Source organism: Ictalurus punctatus, chromosome 1 (assembly GCF_001660625.3).
Source record: "Ictalurus punctatus breed USDA103 chromosome 1, Coco_2.0, whole genome shotgun sequence".
Classification (NCBI taxonomy): domain Eukaryota; kingdom Metazoa; phylum Chordata; class Actinopteri; order Siluriformes; family Ictaluridae; genus Ictalurus; species Ictalurus punctatus.
In genome coordinates this window covers 18,419,497-18,433,767 of record NC_030416.2, presented here as the reverse complement: position 1 = coordinate 18,433,767, position 14,271 = coordinate 18,419,497, and the positions used below count along the sequence as shown (strand labels likewise).

Below are 14,271 nucleotides of genomic sequence, written 5' to 3'. Positions count from 1 at the left end.
TGTTCTGTCTAACAACAGCTGAATAAATACACACAGCTCTGTGTTTATTATTTACTTCATTTTATTTATTTATTTTATTTTGGTTACATTAGCTGTGTGCATTGATTCATAATTATAATAATAATTTGTGCATTTACTCATTGAGGTAAGTTAATTTTGGACATGACTGCATTATTCTAGTTCAATAACATAATATCTTACACAGTAAAATTCGGTGAGATTATTTAAATAATTAAAAATGATCTATCTCTAAGCCACAAATCCGTGACTGTACATCAGTACAGGCCATGATATTAACATATTAACCTCTCTAACCATTAACATGAGGTCTTATTGACAGAGGAACCTTATGTAGGATATACAACTAATTCTGTTAAGATCAGGATCTATTAATTTTCTTTTTGTCTGCGTTTTTTATTGTGAAATATTATGGTACTATTTTGCATAAAGGATCACAGCAAAATCAGCGTCCTGTTCCTGGAGACTGGAAAAGCAAGCCACAGGCTAACAGAAGGCCATGGAAGGTAAATATAACTACTGTCTCAGCTTCGGTTATTTCCAATGAATAAACAATACAGGAAATTAATGCCAGGCTTTAACGAATTATTAGACATGTTTCATAATACAAAACTACATTAAACACCTCCGGTTAAATTTAACGCTATGGATGTTAGTCCACGTGTAGTTTTATGTTCCTCAATGTATTGTTCTGGATATATATATATATATATATATATAAAAATTCTTCGCCGCCCCCAACAGCTAGCATGCATCTGTTTTTAACAAACTTTTAAAAACACGCTGTTCTTCTGGTAAACAGACAGGTTTTAGTGGCACATACCCACCTATTGAGCTATGAAGTGAGACTGGGAGCCGCACTCCAGTATCTACAGTGTCGACTCTACAGTGCAGGAACAGAAAACTTAATGAGGGGGTGCGTCCCTCTGCCGCACTGCAGCTTACAGCACATGTGTTCCTACGCAGGTGTAAAGCAGGACTACCTCACCAGAGGATTTTATTCCTGCGTCTATGTTTTAAAATAAATTCTATCAAAAAATTATATCGCATTTGTCTTACTGTCAGAGGTTTCCTCGATTTTTACTCTGCTCATCATCAAAACAAATTGCACGGAGCAGGATCTACTTTAACCAAGGCGACGGGATATCATGGCCGCAGGAGTTTTTATAATGGCTCGCTCTAATGGTTTGACGCCATCTTACTTTGCTCGCTGCGGGAGAAGCGAGGATATTTTACCCCCTTTTCCGCGGAGGAGGTGGAGTGTACTGCGGGTGGTTTACACACGGTTTTTCCCCCTCTCTCTCACGGATTGTAGTGTAAATTATTGACTGTAAACTGACGACTGAGGAAGGAATAACCATCTTTTGACGCAGGTACGTATCTCTTCGTGATGTAGAGCGATAATTGTAATGGAATGTCTTGGTTATTTCGGTAAGTGAGCTAATGTTAGCCGACCCCAGCTACTTGGTCACGCCGATTTGTCCCGTGTGTGTTCTCCCAGCAGTGCGTTAGCTAAATGGCTAACCGACCGAGTGTCCAGTTCATTGCGCGTCGTTCATCCGTCTGTTATCTTGTGCGCGCGCGTGAGCGTGCGTGTTTGTGTGTGTAATCATTTTCTTGTGTTTTTGTTGTGGCTAAGCCCAAAGGTTGTGAGTCTCCGAAGCTTGATGAGGGGTTGCTGCTAGTTGGCTAACCTGGTTATGTTTGGGAGTGGATGGCGGTTAGGACGCGATTCCCTGCTGCTCTAATAAAGTATGCTGGTGTATGTTTATGTAACCAGCCGATTACTTCATTACTGCTTAGAGAGTGCCGCTTACTGAAATCTTAAACGTGAGGTGATAACGTTGTAATTGTTACTTTTTGCCCCGGAACCCTAGTTTTTGGTGAGCCGAGCGGACATGGAGCTGGACCGCAGCACTAGCAACCGCACATCTCTCTCTCCCTCTTCAGAGGCTTTACACACCGCTTCACCTGGCTAAATAATACATTTAAATAATCTTCTCTCAGATACATCTACATCTTTCCGTGTGGGATATGTGGAGTTTAAACACGTTTGTTTTTAGTTTTATTGAAGCTGAATTTCTAACGAGCTAATCGTAGCTCATAACATGCTAAACTTCATATGCAAACAAATAAACAAACGAACAAAAAAAACCTTAAGTATACATTGCAATATTGCTAAAAAAGAAAATATTCCCATTCACCCTCCCCCAGTTACAAACAAAGGGTTTAAACGTGTAGTTTTGGCCGCTGTGGTTGGAGAGGAAGTCGAGGAGGAGCCTGAGTGTGAAACCTGACTCCGGGAGCTGAGGCTCCGGATCTCAGGCTCTGGAGGAAGGTACACACACACGCTGAGAGGATTTATACTGGACAGAAACGCTACACTATATGTTTATCTTGTCTGCATTGTGCGGGGACTGATTAGTAAATAAGCGATCAGTCACTACAGTTAACACACTCGGACTTCTTCAGCTGCAGGTCAGTAATCACGGTGTAGTAGGTGTGTGTGTTGGTTTAGCGCAGCAGTGTGAGTAAGTCAAAATGAATTGACTTGCCGAGTTTATTTGATATTGTCCGTAAAAGGAGCTTATTTATTTATTCTGTTGAGTTAGATGTGTCGTTACATTTAAAGGTTGAAAGATTTTTGAGATTCCTACAGATTTGATGAATTTAGGTTGGTATCCTTTACCTAATGGCGTTGTATTTGCGGCTACAACAGTCCTGTATTAAATATTTAGCTTCCAGCCCAGCATAGTCGAGCCTAGAGTACACCGTTTTGATTTGAGTTAGATATGGGCGAATAACTTGCAGCGGGAGTAAAGGTGTTGATGTTACCTGCTGATCCGTATCCATACACACTGCTGGGTTTTGATTGTGTATGGAGCTGATGGATGTCCTTTCATTTAATAACCTCAGCCTATGTGTTGTAGACACCTGTGATTTGGTACAGACAGTTCAGGGAGTTGGAAGTACATACACACACGTGTGTGTCATTTATATATATACATATTATATTAATATATATATACATATTATATATATATATATATATATATATATATATATATATATATATATATATATATATATATAATGTGTGTGTATGTATATGTTTATATATATATATATGTTTATATATATTTGTGTTTGTGTGTATATATACACACATATTTGTATGTATGTGTATCTATGTATATATCTATATATCTATCTATATATATATATATTTGTGTTTGTGTGTATATATACACATAATATTTGTGTGTGTATATATATATATATATATATATATATATATATATATATATAATATAATATAATATAAAAACATAACACAAAAATATAGTAGTAAATCTTAACTACAGACGATTTCACTCAATTTACCTAACAATTTACTTGTGTATTTATTGTATTTATACCTAGTTTCTGCATGATGTGGAAGTAAGGTTGTACATGTATGTGAGCAAAATGGACCAGTAGTAAAAGACTCCAATGTAAAGCTTAGTCTATGCTGACTAGTCAGTGGAAAATAACCATTTGAGTAGAAATCCTTGTGTGTGTGTGTGTATGTGTATATGTATGTATACTGTGTAGGTAGCTACAAGTACGTATGCAGCAGTGTGTGCTAAAGTTAGCCATGTTACTAAAGAAACAAAGCATTCGCTGCAGTTATAAAATGCTCTCCTGCATCTTGCTTGTCTTGGAGTAAGAGGATAGTTAAAGGCTGTACAATTTATTTATTTATTTATTTATTTATTTTTTTGGGCTGAAACCTCATTGCGTGCGAGTGTAACTCATGCCACTCAGTGGGTAAGGCCTCTGTACTTCTGACTATCACCACAATTGACTCCAGATGTTGGAACCTGCAGGTTGAGCCATTTGCTGGCTGTTTCCTCTCAGCAGCCCCAGACAGAGTAGCACTGTTATACCCTGCTGTATTAAACACTGATGGAAGAAGGCTGTTGGTGTAGAGCTGAGGTCAGTTGAGCTAGATTAGACAGGGTTGTGTAGTTGAACTCTTACTGCATGTTTAATGTGTTTAGGTACGATAGTGTGGTGGCTCTTTGGGTTGAAATATATATTAAATCTGTTGGCTGTATGTAACATGAGTCAAAATGTTGTAATGCATCGGCTGGAGAATTTTTTTTTCACTAACTTGGGAAGATTTGCATAAAGAAGGCACACTTGGAGCTTATGTTATGGTAATTGTGTAGGAGGGAAGCAACCCTGGGCCTCTGTGGTGTAAGTAACTGAATGCCATTGAGCTTCAGTAGGTGTTAACTGTTGTTTATGGGTAATAGGAAGTAAATGGCTTGAACACATTGACCCTGTAGGAGTTTAATGTTCTCACCGGCACAAAATGGAGATTGTCCAAGTGCTCGACCCGTCCATAATTAGTGATATGGAAACGCCCGTCTTTCAGTGTGGGACGTGAGCTGTTTGGTTAGTTAGTTGATTGCTCTACATTAAAAAAAATTAGATGATACCAGTTGTCCTTGTCCGGAAATTAGAAAGAAATTCCGAGAACATAAATGAACTTCGTGACCCGCTGTATTAATAAACCTAACTGTGCTCAAAAAGGTAATTTCAGACTTTTTTTGATTCAGTTCAACCTTCTCTGAGCATACGCACACATGCTGATATTTGCTACGAGTTGAACAGGCAGTAATGTTCATGTCTGAATTAGTGCATCACCACTGAGTGTGAAATTAACCGTGCCTGTTTGTTTCAGATTAGAAAGCTGTGCTGGCGGCAGGCTGAGCGAGGAACATGGCAACCCAGTGTAAGTTTTTTTTTTTTTTTTTTTTTTTTTTTTTTTTTTTTTAAATCCCGCTCCACCCAAACTTATTTTCCTAAATGAAAACTAGAGATTTGCTTGTACTCAGTTAGATTTTGAATTTTATCTGTAGTCCATTAATTAGTCTTGATGTGTAATATGTACTAATGTTAATAATTTCACAAATGCTTGACAGTATTTAGAATACAGTGAATCTGTTAATTATTTATTACTTTTATTCCAATGTCCAAGCTGTAGACCATTGGATTTGTTAATTACTGTCACTAATAATATAAGCTTATAATCTGGGGAAATTTCAGACTGTTTGAATGCTGGTCTTTGTGTGCTGCTCTTTCCATTCGCAGCTGATCTGATGGAGCTGGACATGGCCATGGAGCCAGACCGTAAAGCTGCAGTTAGTAACTGGCAGCAGCAGTCCTACCTGGACTCAGGTATCCACTCTGGTGCAACCACCACTGCTCCCTCCCTCAGTGGTAAAGGCAATCCAGATGATGAGGATGTGGACAACCAGGTGCTGTATGAGTGGGAGCAAGGGTTCAACCAGAACTTCAGTCAAGACCAAGTGGCAGGTTTGCGTGTGTATTTACCTTATTGGTGCGGACTGACGCATGTGCATTCCTGGGTATAGCAGACTTTTTTTTTTTTTTTTTTTTTTTTTAATTCTTGGATGAGTTGTTGAACCCTGTGTACAAATCAGATTTCTAGTGCTAAAATAGTTAGATCACTCAACGCTCATATCCATGTTGAATTTTTCTGCAAGCTCTGTTTTGCTAGCCTGTGTGCTTTTATGAATTTTTGTTGCTCTGTGTAAATTTGCACTGCACTTTTAAGACAAATGTGTTTTTTCTTTTATCACATACAAACATGTACACACTTCTGTACAGCTGTAGATTTTCATCGTGCTGCTTCACTCTATGTAGACATTGATGGCCAGTATGCCATGACCAGAGCCCAGAGAGTGAGGGCGGCCATGTTTCCAGAAACACTCGATGAAGGCATGCAGATTCCTTCCACACAGTTTGACAGTGCAACTCCTACCAATGTGCAGCGCCTGGCTGAACCCTCACAGATGCTCAAGCATGCTGTGGTCAATCTCATCAACTATCAGGATGATGCAGAACTGGCTACACGTGCCATCCCAGAACTCACAAAGCTCCTAAACGATGAGGATCAGGTACAATGCTTTTTGTAGTATATATTGTTCTGTTATTTTCAGAGAAGGGTACATTTTGGTTCTGTTTCAAGTACATAATGAATGTACTTCTGCAATGTGACTTTCATGTATTCCCATTAACATAAAGATAAACAGTTAACATTAGGCTTCTAAATGATGCTTAAGCATAGTGTGAAACCACTGATTTTCCTCTCCTTGTTTTCCAGGTTGTGGTAAATAAGGCAGCAGTCATGGTGCATCAGCTTTCCAAGAAAGAGGCTTCACGCCATGCCATCATGCGCTCTCCTCAGATGGTGTCGGCCATCGTGAGGACCATGCAGAACACCAGTGATGTGGAGACAGCCCGATGCACAGCCGGAACCCTTCACAATCTCTCCCACCATAGAGAGGGGCTGCTTGCTATATTCAAATCAGGGGGCATCCCAGCTCTCGTCAAAATGCTAGGGTTAGTCCTTTAACTCATGTTGGTGGTTTAGTCAAAAAAGGAAATCTCTTACCTTGTTTCAAATCTAGACTTTTATAACATCAGATCTAGACTTATCTCAAAATCAAAGTGATGACTAAGAAAATGATTAATGCGGTATACACAGTCTGGTTCCTGGTCTCATTATAAGTGACTTGTTTTCTTCAGCTCTCCAGTGGACTCTGTACTATTCTATGCCATCACAACTCTCCACAACCTGCTGCTGCACCAGGAGGGAGCCAAAATGGCTGTGCGCCTGGCTGGAGGCTTACAGAAGATGGTGGCATTGTTGAACAAAACCAATGTAAAATTCCTTGCCATCACAACAGACTGCCTTCAGATCTTGGCTTATGGCAATCAAGAAAGCAAAGTAAGATGCATCATATGTTAAATGTGTGTTAATTGTTGGGACAGTTCTGCACCTTATCAAATAGTACATCTGGTTTAGTGGGACATGATTGTGCACTTGCTTGAGTTTCTTGAGTGTCTTGCTTGTGTCTGTTCCATTAGCTCATCATCCTGGCCAGCGGAGGCCCCCAGGCTTTGGTCAACATCATGAGGACATATACATATGAGAAGTTGCTGTGGACCACTAGCCGTGTGCTAAAAGTGCTGTCTGTATGTTCCAGTAACAAACCTGCTATTGTTGAGGCCGGTGAGTCTGGTTCTTTGACAGTTTACTTCAGGGTTAGCCGGGCAAGATTTCATTTTAATACTGTTTGAAGTTTACAGACTTAATTCTGTGCGGACTGATAACCTAGTTCACGTGTGGGTACTTTTCAGGTGGTATGCAGGCACTGGGTCTCCACCTTACAGATCCCAGCCAGCGACTGGTTCAGAACTGTTTATGGACTCTCAGGAACCTGTCAGATGCTGCCACCAAACAGGTGAACGCCTAATGTTTTGTTTTTCCTCCACCTCTTTTACACTTTGCTCTATTCTTCCTACATGAGCGCTCTCTTTTTGTCTCCCCACTTTTCCATGGAGAAGACCTCCTTAGCTGAAGTAGATGTGATGCAGGTAACGGTCATTCCTGCCTTTATCTGTGGAGGGTCATGGGGTTGTAGACAACACCTGACCTGCCAAAAGTTAGGGTGGTGTTCCTTAAAGGAAAACCATGATGAACAGAACGCATGAACAAAAGCTACATGTGATTGTAATGCCTGCCACATATTTTACTCACTGGTTGGCATAGTGGCAGAATGTTGTGGAGTAATTGTCCTTTATCTTGTGGTGGTTGTTGTGATAGGATTAAACCTCATGCAGTATTTCTAAAAATGTCACAACCTTGACTTGTTGGTTTTGGTTTCTGAGGGTTATCCTGTCATTTTGCTTAGATTGGTTTCAAACGGAGAATTTTTTCTGTTGCTTTCCACTTGTAGGAGGGCATGGAGGGCCTGTTGGGCACTCTGGTGCAGCTTTTAGGTTCTGATGACATCAATGTGGTAACCTGTGCTGCTGGCATACTGTCCAACCTTACCTGTAACAACTACAAGAACAAAATGATGGTGTGCCAGGTGGGTGGCATCGAGGCACTTGTGCGTACAGTCCTGCGTGCTGGAGACCGGGAGGATATTACTGAGCCTGCTATCTGTGCGCTTCGCCACCTCACCTCCAGACACCAGGATGCTGAAATGGCCCAAAATGCAGTACGGCTACACTATGGGCTGCCAGTGGTGGTTAAACTCCTCCACCCCCCTTCACATTGGCCTCTTATAAAGGTACCATGTAACTCACTGTAGCCATTCACGTCATTCTGCAATTTGTTTCTGACAGACATCATTTTTGAAAGCATATACCCTCTTTGCTCCTAGGCTACAGTTGGTCTGATCCGTAATCTGGCTCTGTGCCCTGCCAACCATGCACCTCTTAGAGAACAAGGTGCCATCCCTCGATTGGTCCAACTGCTCGTCCGAGCTCACCAAGATACTCAGAGACGCACTTCCATGGGAGGCACACAACAACAGTTTGTGGTGAGTCCTGTGGTTCTTGCTCAGTAGGAAGAGAGGAAGGAGGAGAAGGTGTTTTTTGTCTGTTTGTTTGTTTGTTTATTTATTTATTTATTTATTTTTGGCGGCTCACTGTCTGCGTTCTTGCAGGAGGGTGTTCGTATGGAGGAGATTGTAGAAGGCTGCACCGGAGCACTGCACATTCTTGCAAGAGATATTCATAACAGGATTGTCATCAGAGGACTCAACACCATTCCACTCTTTGTCCAGGTTAGTTGCATCTGGCCTGCTAATTTAGTTGTGCCCATTGCAGAGATCATGCTTGATTTAAATCCATCAAAATATGGTATCTGAGGTTTAGCGCACTTTCTATTTGAATGATACATATTGTAAAGTGTCATTTTGAGCTATAGTATTGAGACCGTTGAAAACGTTCAGTTTTTTTCTATTTGTATTAAATTGTGCTGCAGTAATCCTAAGCTAGTCTTTACTCCCACTAGCTGCTGTACTCCCCCATTGAGAACATCCAGCGTGTAGCTGCAGGTGTCTTGTGCGAGTTAGCCCAGGATAAGGAGGCAGCTGAGGCCATTGAGGCAGAGGGAGCGACTGCACCACTCACAGAGCTGCTTCACTCTCGAAATGAAGGAGTTGGTGAGGGTTTTCTTTTGTTCACAAGAGAGACTTAAGTTAAAAACTATCAAACTGGGCTTTGTCGTTGTCTACGTCTAGTTGCCAAGTGATGGCAGGAAATTGCAGGTTAGATTTGTTCAATTAGCCAGCCTCAAACGCTTGTGATTCGGCCATCACTGTGCAGCTTGTTCACAAATGTAGCACAGGGCTTAATTGAGTTGAATTGTGTAAACACATGCATTCATTCTTTGCCCTAAAATATGAACATTTTTTGTTCATAATGGTCAAACTGTTAAATATACTGTTCCTTCTTTTATTTTGTTGTGTATTGAACATGGGAAAAGGATGTCTAATTTGCGGCTATCCGTATGAAAGTGGCTAGGCTGAGCTTTGTGCCTGTCTGACTATACTGATGGCACTATCTCTCCTCCACAGCCACGTATGCTGCAGCAGTGCTGTTCCGCATGTCAGAGGATAAACCCCAGGACTATAAGAAGAGACTGTCTGTGGAGCTCACCAGCTCCCTGTTCAGGACTGAGCCCATGACCTGGAACGAGGTAGAGCAGCTCATCTCAGCTAAACCCTGTCCAAATCCCCATGCAAGATTATCACCGTAAAATGAATCCTGGGTCAAAGCCCAGACACCATAGATTCTGACAGGACTGTTGAAACTGACATCAGTGATGTGGAGTAACTTTCAAAGATTTCACATGTCGCTCTGAACAGTTGAAGCATAGGGTCTATCCAAAAAATGTTAAATATAACAGCTGATCTTGAGCTAATTATCTCATCCCCTCCAGACTGGAGACCTGGGTCTGGATATTGCACAAGGAGAGCCTCTTGGCTACAGACCGGATGGTGAGTATACAGCTTTTTTTTTTTTTTTCTTTTTCCAGAAGCTTCTTTTCTACTGTAGGGCCAACCTGTTCTGAGCAAGGAGAGAAACTGTTCAGATTGGAATGTTCACAAGAGCATGGTTAAGACTGTAAGGCTTCATATAGCACTCAGCATGTTTTTTTTTTTGTTTTTTTTTTTTTTGTGGTGTGATGTTGGTATTCACCCTTTCTCTTGTACTTTTATTCATTAACATCACAGCCAACAATTCAACAGCAATTAAAAAGGAAGGAGATTAACATTTTCTAGACCAGGCACATCATTCTTAAGTAAATAGATTGTGTTTACTGTGAATGATAACCATTAGACCCCAATCATTCAGCTGTTCAGATGAATACTGCCTCAAAAGGTTGCCTATATACAACATTTAAAACTCCGTCCCCTTTAAAACTGATCTAAATATAGTGTTCCTGTATTGTAGCTTTACGTTGTTTCTAAATCTATCCAACGGATAGGAGTATCACGCTCACATGATGCAATTGTTCAATGGTTTAATTTTCCATTACTAATACCATTCATTATTTTAATGACACTTCATTTAGCAATACTGTTGAATGGCCGAATATAGACTCTGCAGCAATTTGTAGATATTTTCAATATAATGAATTCAAATTTCATTTTCAGCACCAGCTTAGTTTTTCCATAAGGTTATTTTATTAACTGCCACATTTGTTGTGAACATGTGACGGGCACGAGTGCATGAGTCACTGCATTGTAACTGTAGTATCTACCTTTGATTGAGCAGTGCACAACATGGAAACGTGCTGGCACTGAACTCCACAACCGTTCGGCCCTACAGTGGAAAAGAGGCTAAAAATAACTCTCAGCATAGGTGTTTGCATGCTCTAACTAGCTACCTCGAGTGTGGCAGCTTGCACCTGCTGAAGATGGGCTTACATGTCTTGGAATACAGAGGGTTTGCTGTTGTGAGCTGCCTGTTTAATATGCTTCTTCTAACCTAGTTGTGTGCGCTCCCCCTTCCTTCCACTCCCTTTCCACACTTCTCCTGTCTACAGACCCCAGCTACCGCTCCTACCACCCTGGAGGGTATGGGCAAGATGCCATGGGCATGGACCCCATGATGGAGCATGATATGGGTGGGCACCACCCTGGCACAGACTACCCTGTGGATGGCCTGCCTGACCTTGGACACACCCAGGACTTGATGGATGGCCTTCCCCCAGGCGATAGCAATCAGCTTGCTTGGTTTGATACTGATCTGTAAATAGAGAATTTTTTTAGGTGAGGCACTAATGTACCCAAACATGTTTTCACTGTGAATGGCTGTTTGGGTTTGGTCACTGCTTAAGCATCGTGATGCAAGGCATGCGGTTAGCACAACTAATCGGAATGGAAATGTATTGGAGTCCTACATGTGTGCAGTTCCTGACTAATAGCAGTGTTTCTTTTGTCCCATAGCTGTATTGTCTGATCTGAATGAACCTGCATTGTGATTTGGCCTGAAGAGTTGCTGAGCGGTCTCAAGAGAGTGGGCTAGTTTCTCTGGAAGTGCCTGACACTAATACAAGCTGAGTTTCCTATGGGAACACGAGCAAGTAAATTTTTTTTTGTTCTGGTCCTCACTGGTGGGAGTTTTAACGGCAAAGGAGTTTCGATGGGCGGGTTACTCAAAGAAAGCCCAAGAAGTGGATCATAAAATGGGATTTTAAACCTAAACTTTGCCTGTAATTTTTATTTCTTTTTACATTACTTTTTTTTTTTTTTTTTTTAAAAGATTCTGTAGTCTAATGGTACTTAATTAGCTTGCTTTCACACTTGTCTTTTATTTTGCAGTAATTTTGTATTCTTTTCGAATCTCTTGCATAGTGTTAAATTATAGTGGTAATCCTCCATCAATTAAGATTTTATCAAGTTTATGGTGTAGAACACTAATTGAATTGTATTCTGATCAAGTGTAACATTGTGTAGCTTTTGTACAAAACCAAGAATGAAAGAAATGGTCCAAAATCCAGCTTTCTTGCTTTAACAAGATCACTGGTTCCGGTGTCGCAAAAGGGTCTGCAATCAAGGGGGGGCAGTTTTTTTTTTTCTTTTTCCTTTTCTTTTCTTTTTTAAGTTCTCTTTTTGATGGTAGCTTTAGAAGGTTTTGAAATGAACCCCTTATTATTGTAGCCTGCTGTGTTTATTGGAGACATGGTTATGACGTGGCTAAATAAAATAATGGACAAACTTCACTTGTCTTAGTGTGAATGTAAGTCTTGTGTACAGTCTTGTGTTAAATTTGGGCAGTTTTTCATGAAAGATTTTATCCATTCTCACAATTAGTCAATTTGACAAACAAGTGCTCAAATTTAACATCCTAAAAGGTATATAACAATCCTTTTATGTAAACTGTTCAGTTTTTATAGGTATATGCAGTCAACAGTAACCTGCACATGCTTAAATGATGAATAGATATTGAATTGCATTTTCAATTCATCTAAAGAATGGTTCAAATTTAAGTTTATACAACACCTTATCCTGGAAATTTTTAGCGTTTCCTTTTCCCTGCTTTAACACACCAGCTTCAACTAGCTAACTAACCACCCAAGCTAAGTAGCTGTGTTAGAACAAGGACAACACAAAAGTGCAGGATAGGGGGCTTTATAGGGACAGGGATGGGAATTATGAATAGTATACTGAGCTTTTGGGAAAAGCAAGTGCTTTATAATTTATTTAAACAATGAAATGTTTACAGCACTAAAAAAGAAATACAAAATAGGTTACATTAAGTGCATTGGGATGGTTCCTGTCCTGTCTTGGCATCCGACTGCTTTCAAAATCTCTGCAGCAAGTGACCCAACTGCAGTGTCTGGCTGAGACCTAGGAAATGACGGCACAGAGTTTAAAGACAGGTATACTCTTAACATTACACTTACACTATTTCACTGTTAGAAGAATATTTATGTTGAGCCTGAGCCACATGAATGTCTGCTGAAAGTATTCTGAATATGGTCATGAGAAAACTGCCAGGCACATGCCTATTTAAAAGATGCATCATGTTCCTCTGTATTATTGATACACAGTGTGGTGTTAAATACTACATGAAGTTGTCCTATACTCAGAAGTAATACATAACTGGTGCTGCACAGTAGTAGCTTCCAGACAGAAATATTTACTGCATGTTTGTCAATTTTTCCCAGTTGAAGTGTAATCATACAAAGTCCAGTGAAAGTGTTGAGAGAGTAAAGCTCTCTCGCCCACCCAGAGAGCATGGGCAGTTTTGTCCTCTGGAACTACTGGCCACAGACTGCTGTGGTATCAAGATCTGAACTTACTTTCTGATGATAGGGTGAATGCTTTTCTATTGCATCACTTGGGAGTCTGAACATGACATTAATTCAATGAGGAGTTGTAAGTCATTCTTCATTATGTGAGAACAGTGGCCGGTGCTGACAGAGTACCAAAAATACAGTGCAGCACAGATTACTACCTCTTTTCAACTAAAGCATGGTTGGGCAACTTCAAAAGGATAGCTTTTTCATTTTAGCAGGGGAAAGGGTGGGGGGGATGGAGGGAGCCAAGAGCGTCCCAAACAATAGGCCTGTATCAATCTCTGGGAGAGGCAACAGCTCACGGAACCCCTCATCACACAAGTGTGCTTTGGCCTATGACAAAAAAAAAATGGATCAAAGCACGAGGTCTCTCTGAGAAACTCAAGCAGTGGCCATAAAGAGGGGGGAGGGGGGGCTAAAGCACTGGAAGGTGGAGGAGAAAAAAGAAAAGCTAGTTTCTCTGTCCTCCCTTACCTGTTACCATGGGCCAGATTTTGGAGCACATGCACCAGGCTCTGACCTCCTTCTGTACTCCAACCTGCGCGGTCTACTGCACCCATCTGTGTGGGGGGAAAAGATGAAATACAAGAACTTTTAAGAATAACAAAGAGTACCTTGGGGTCTATTTCCATCACACATATATGGTGAGCTGAAAAAAACAAACAAAAATCTTTTACATTTTCATGTATGTATATATATGTATGTATTTTAATACTTAAATATTTATATATAATAAATATATCATATAAAAAATTAAATATATATATATATAAAGTTTTAAAAACTACAGGCTATCTCAAGTGAAATATGCATCTCAACCACAAGTAAAATTCTAGCTTTTTAAAATCTGGTTAATTCCTAAAGTGTAAAGAGAGAAAACTGCATTTAAAGATTCAGCGTCCTTTCCAATTCCACTGAAAGACACTAACACACATTATCTAAAAGCAACTGCTGTACATGGATTTCATTTGTATGTGAGCTGTAATAACACAAAATAATAAATATGTCCATCTTTAAACCTGCCTTTTTTGAAGCCACATCTACTGAACATCATCTTGGCAGGAAAATAG

At 40.3% G+C, this 14,271-nt stretch overlaps 2 protein-coding genes across 14 annotated transcripts in view; one reads left to right on the top strand and one right to left on the bottom strand.

Annotated features, from left to right (window-relative positions):
• Window positions 1–1,206: 1,206 nt before the first annotated feature.
• ctnnb1 (catenin (cadherin-associated protein), beta 1) lies at window positions 1,207–12,121 on the top strand. 6 transcript variants are annotated; one of them, XM_047156843.2, is made up of 16 exons: window positions 1,207–1,391; window positions 4,751–4,801; window positions 5,161–5,385; window positions 5,701–5,990; window positions 6,197–6,435; window positions 6,622–6,823; window positions 6,964–7,108; window positions 7,237–7,340; window positions 7,444–7,473; window positions 7,836–8,174; window positions 8,268–8,426; window positions 8,553–8,672; window positions 8,903–9,053; window positions 9,468–9,589; window positions 9,833–9,890; window positions 11,346–12,121. In XM_047156843.2, exons 2-16 carry the CDS (start codon window positions 4,789–4,791, stop codon window positions 11,378–11,380), a joined length of 2,232 nt encoding a protein of 743 aa, XP_047012799.1. In that variant the 5' UTR covers window positions 1,207–1,391; window positions 4,751–4,788; the 3' UTR covers window positions 11,381–12,121. The 6 variants fall into 6 exon arrangements, with proteins under 6 accessions (XP_047012799.1, XP_047012788.2, XP_017329625.2 ...); XM_047156832.2 differs by lacking the exon at window positions 11,346–12,121 and adding an exon at window positions 10,943–11,168; XM_017474144.3 differs by lacking the exon at window positions 11,346–12,121 and adding an exon at window positions 10,943–11,168 and having other exon boundaries at window positions 1,208–1,391; window positions 5,737–5,990.
• The window catches only part of ulk4 (unc-51 like kinase 4), a 117,003-nt gene continuing 114,074 nt past the window's right edge, over window positions 11,343–14,271 (bottom strand). For all 8 annotated transcript variants that reach the window (XM_053682245.1, XM_053682249.1, XM_053682258.1 and 5 more), the window contains 2 exons: window positions 13,676–13,761; window positions 11,343–12,749 (listed from right to left, as the gene is read on the bottom strand). In XM_053682245.1, coding sequence (XP_053538220.1) covers window positions 12,650–12,749; window positions 13,676–13,761 — 186 coding nt within the window. In that variant the 3' untranslated portion in view covers window positions 11,343–12,649. The remainder of the gene's footprint in view (window positions 12,750–13,675; window positions 13,762–14,271) is intronic.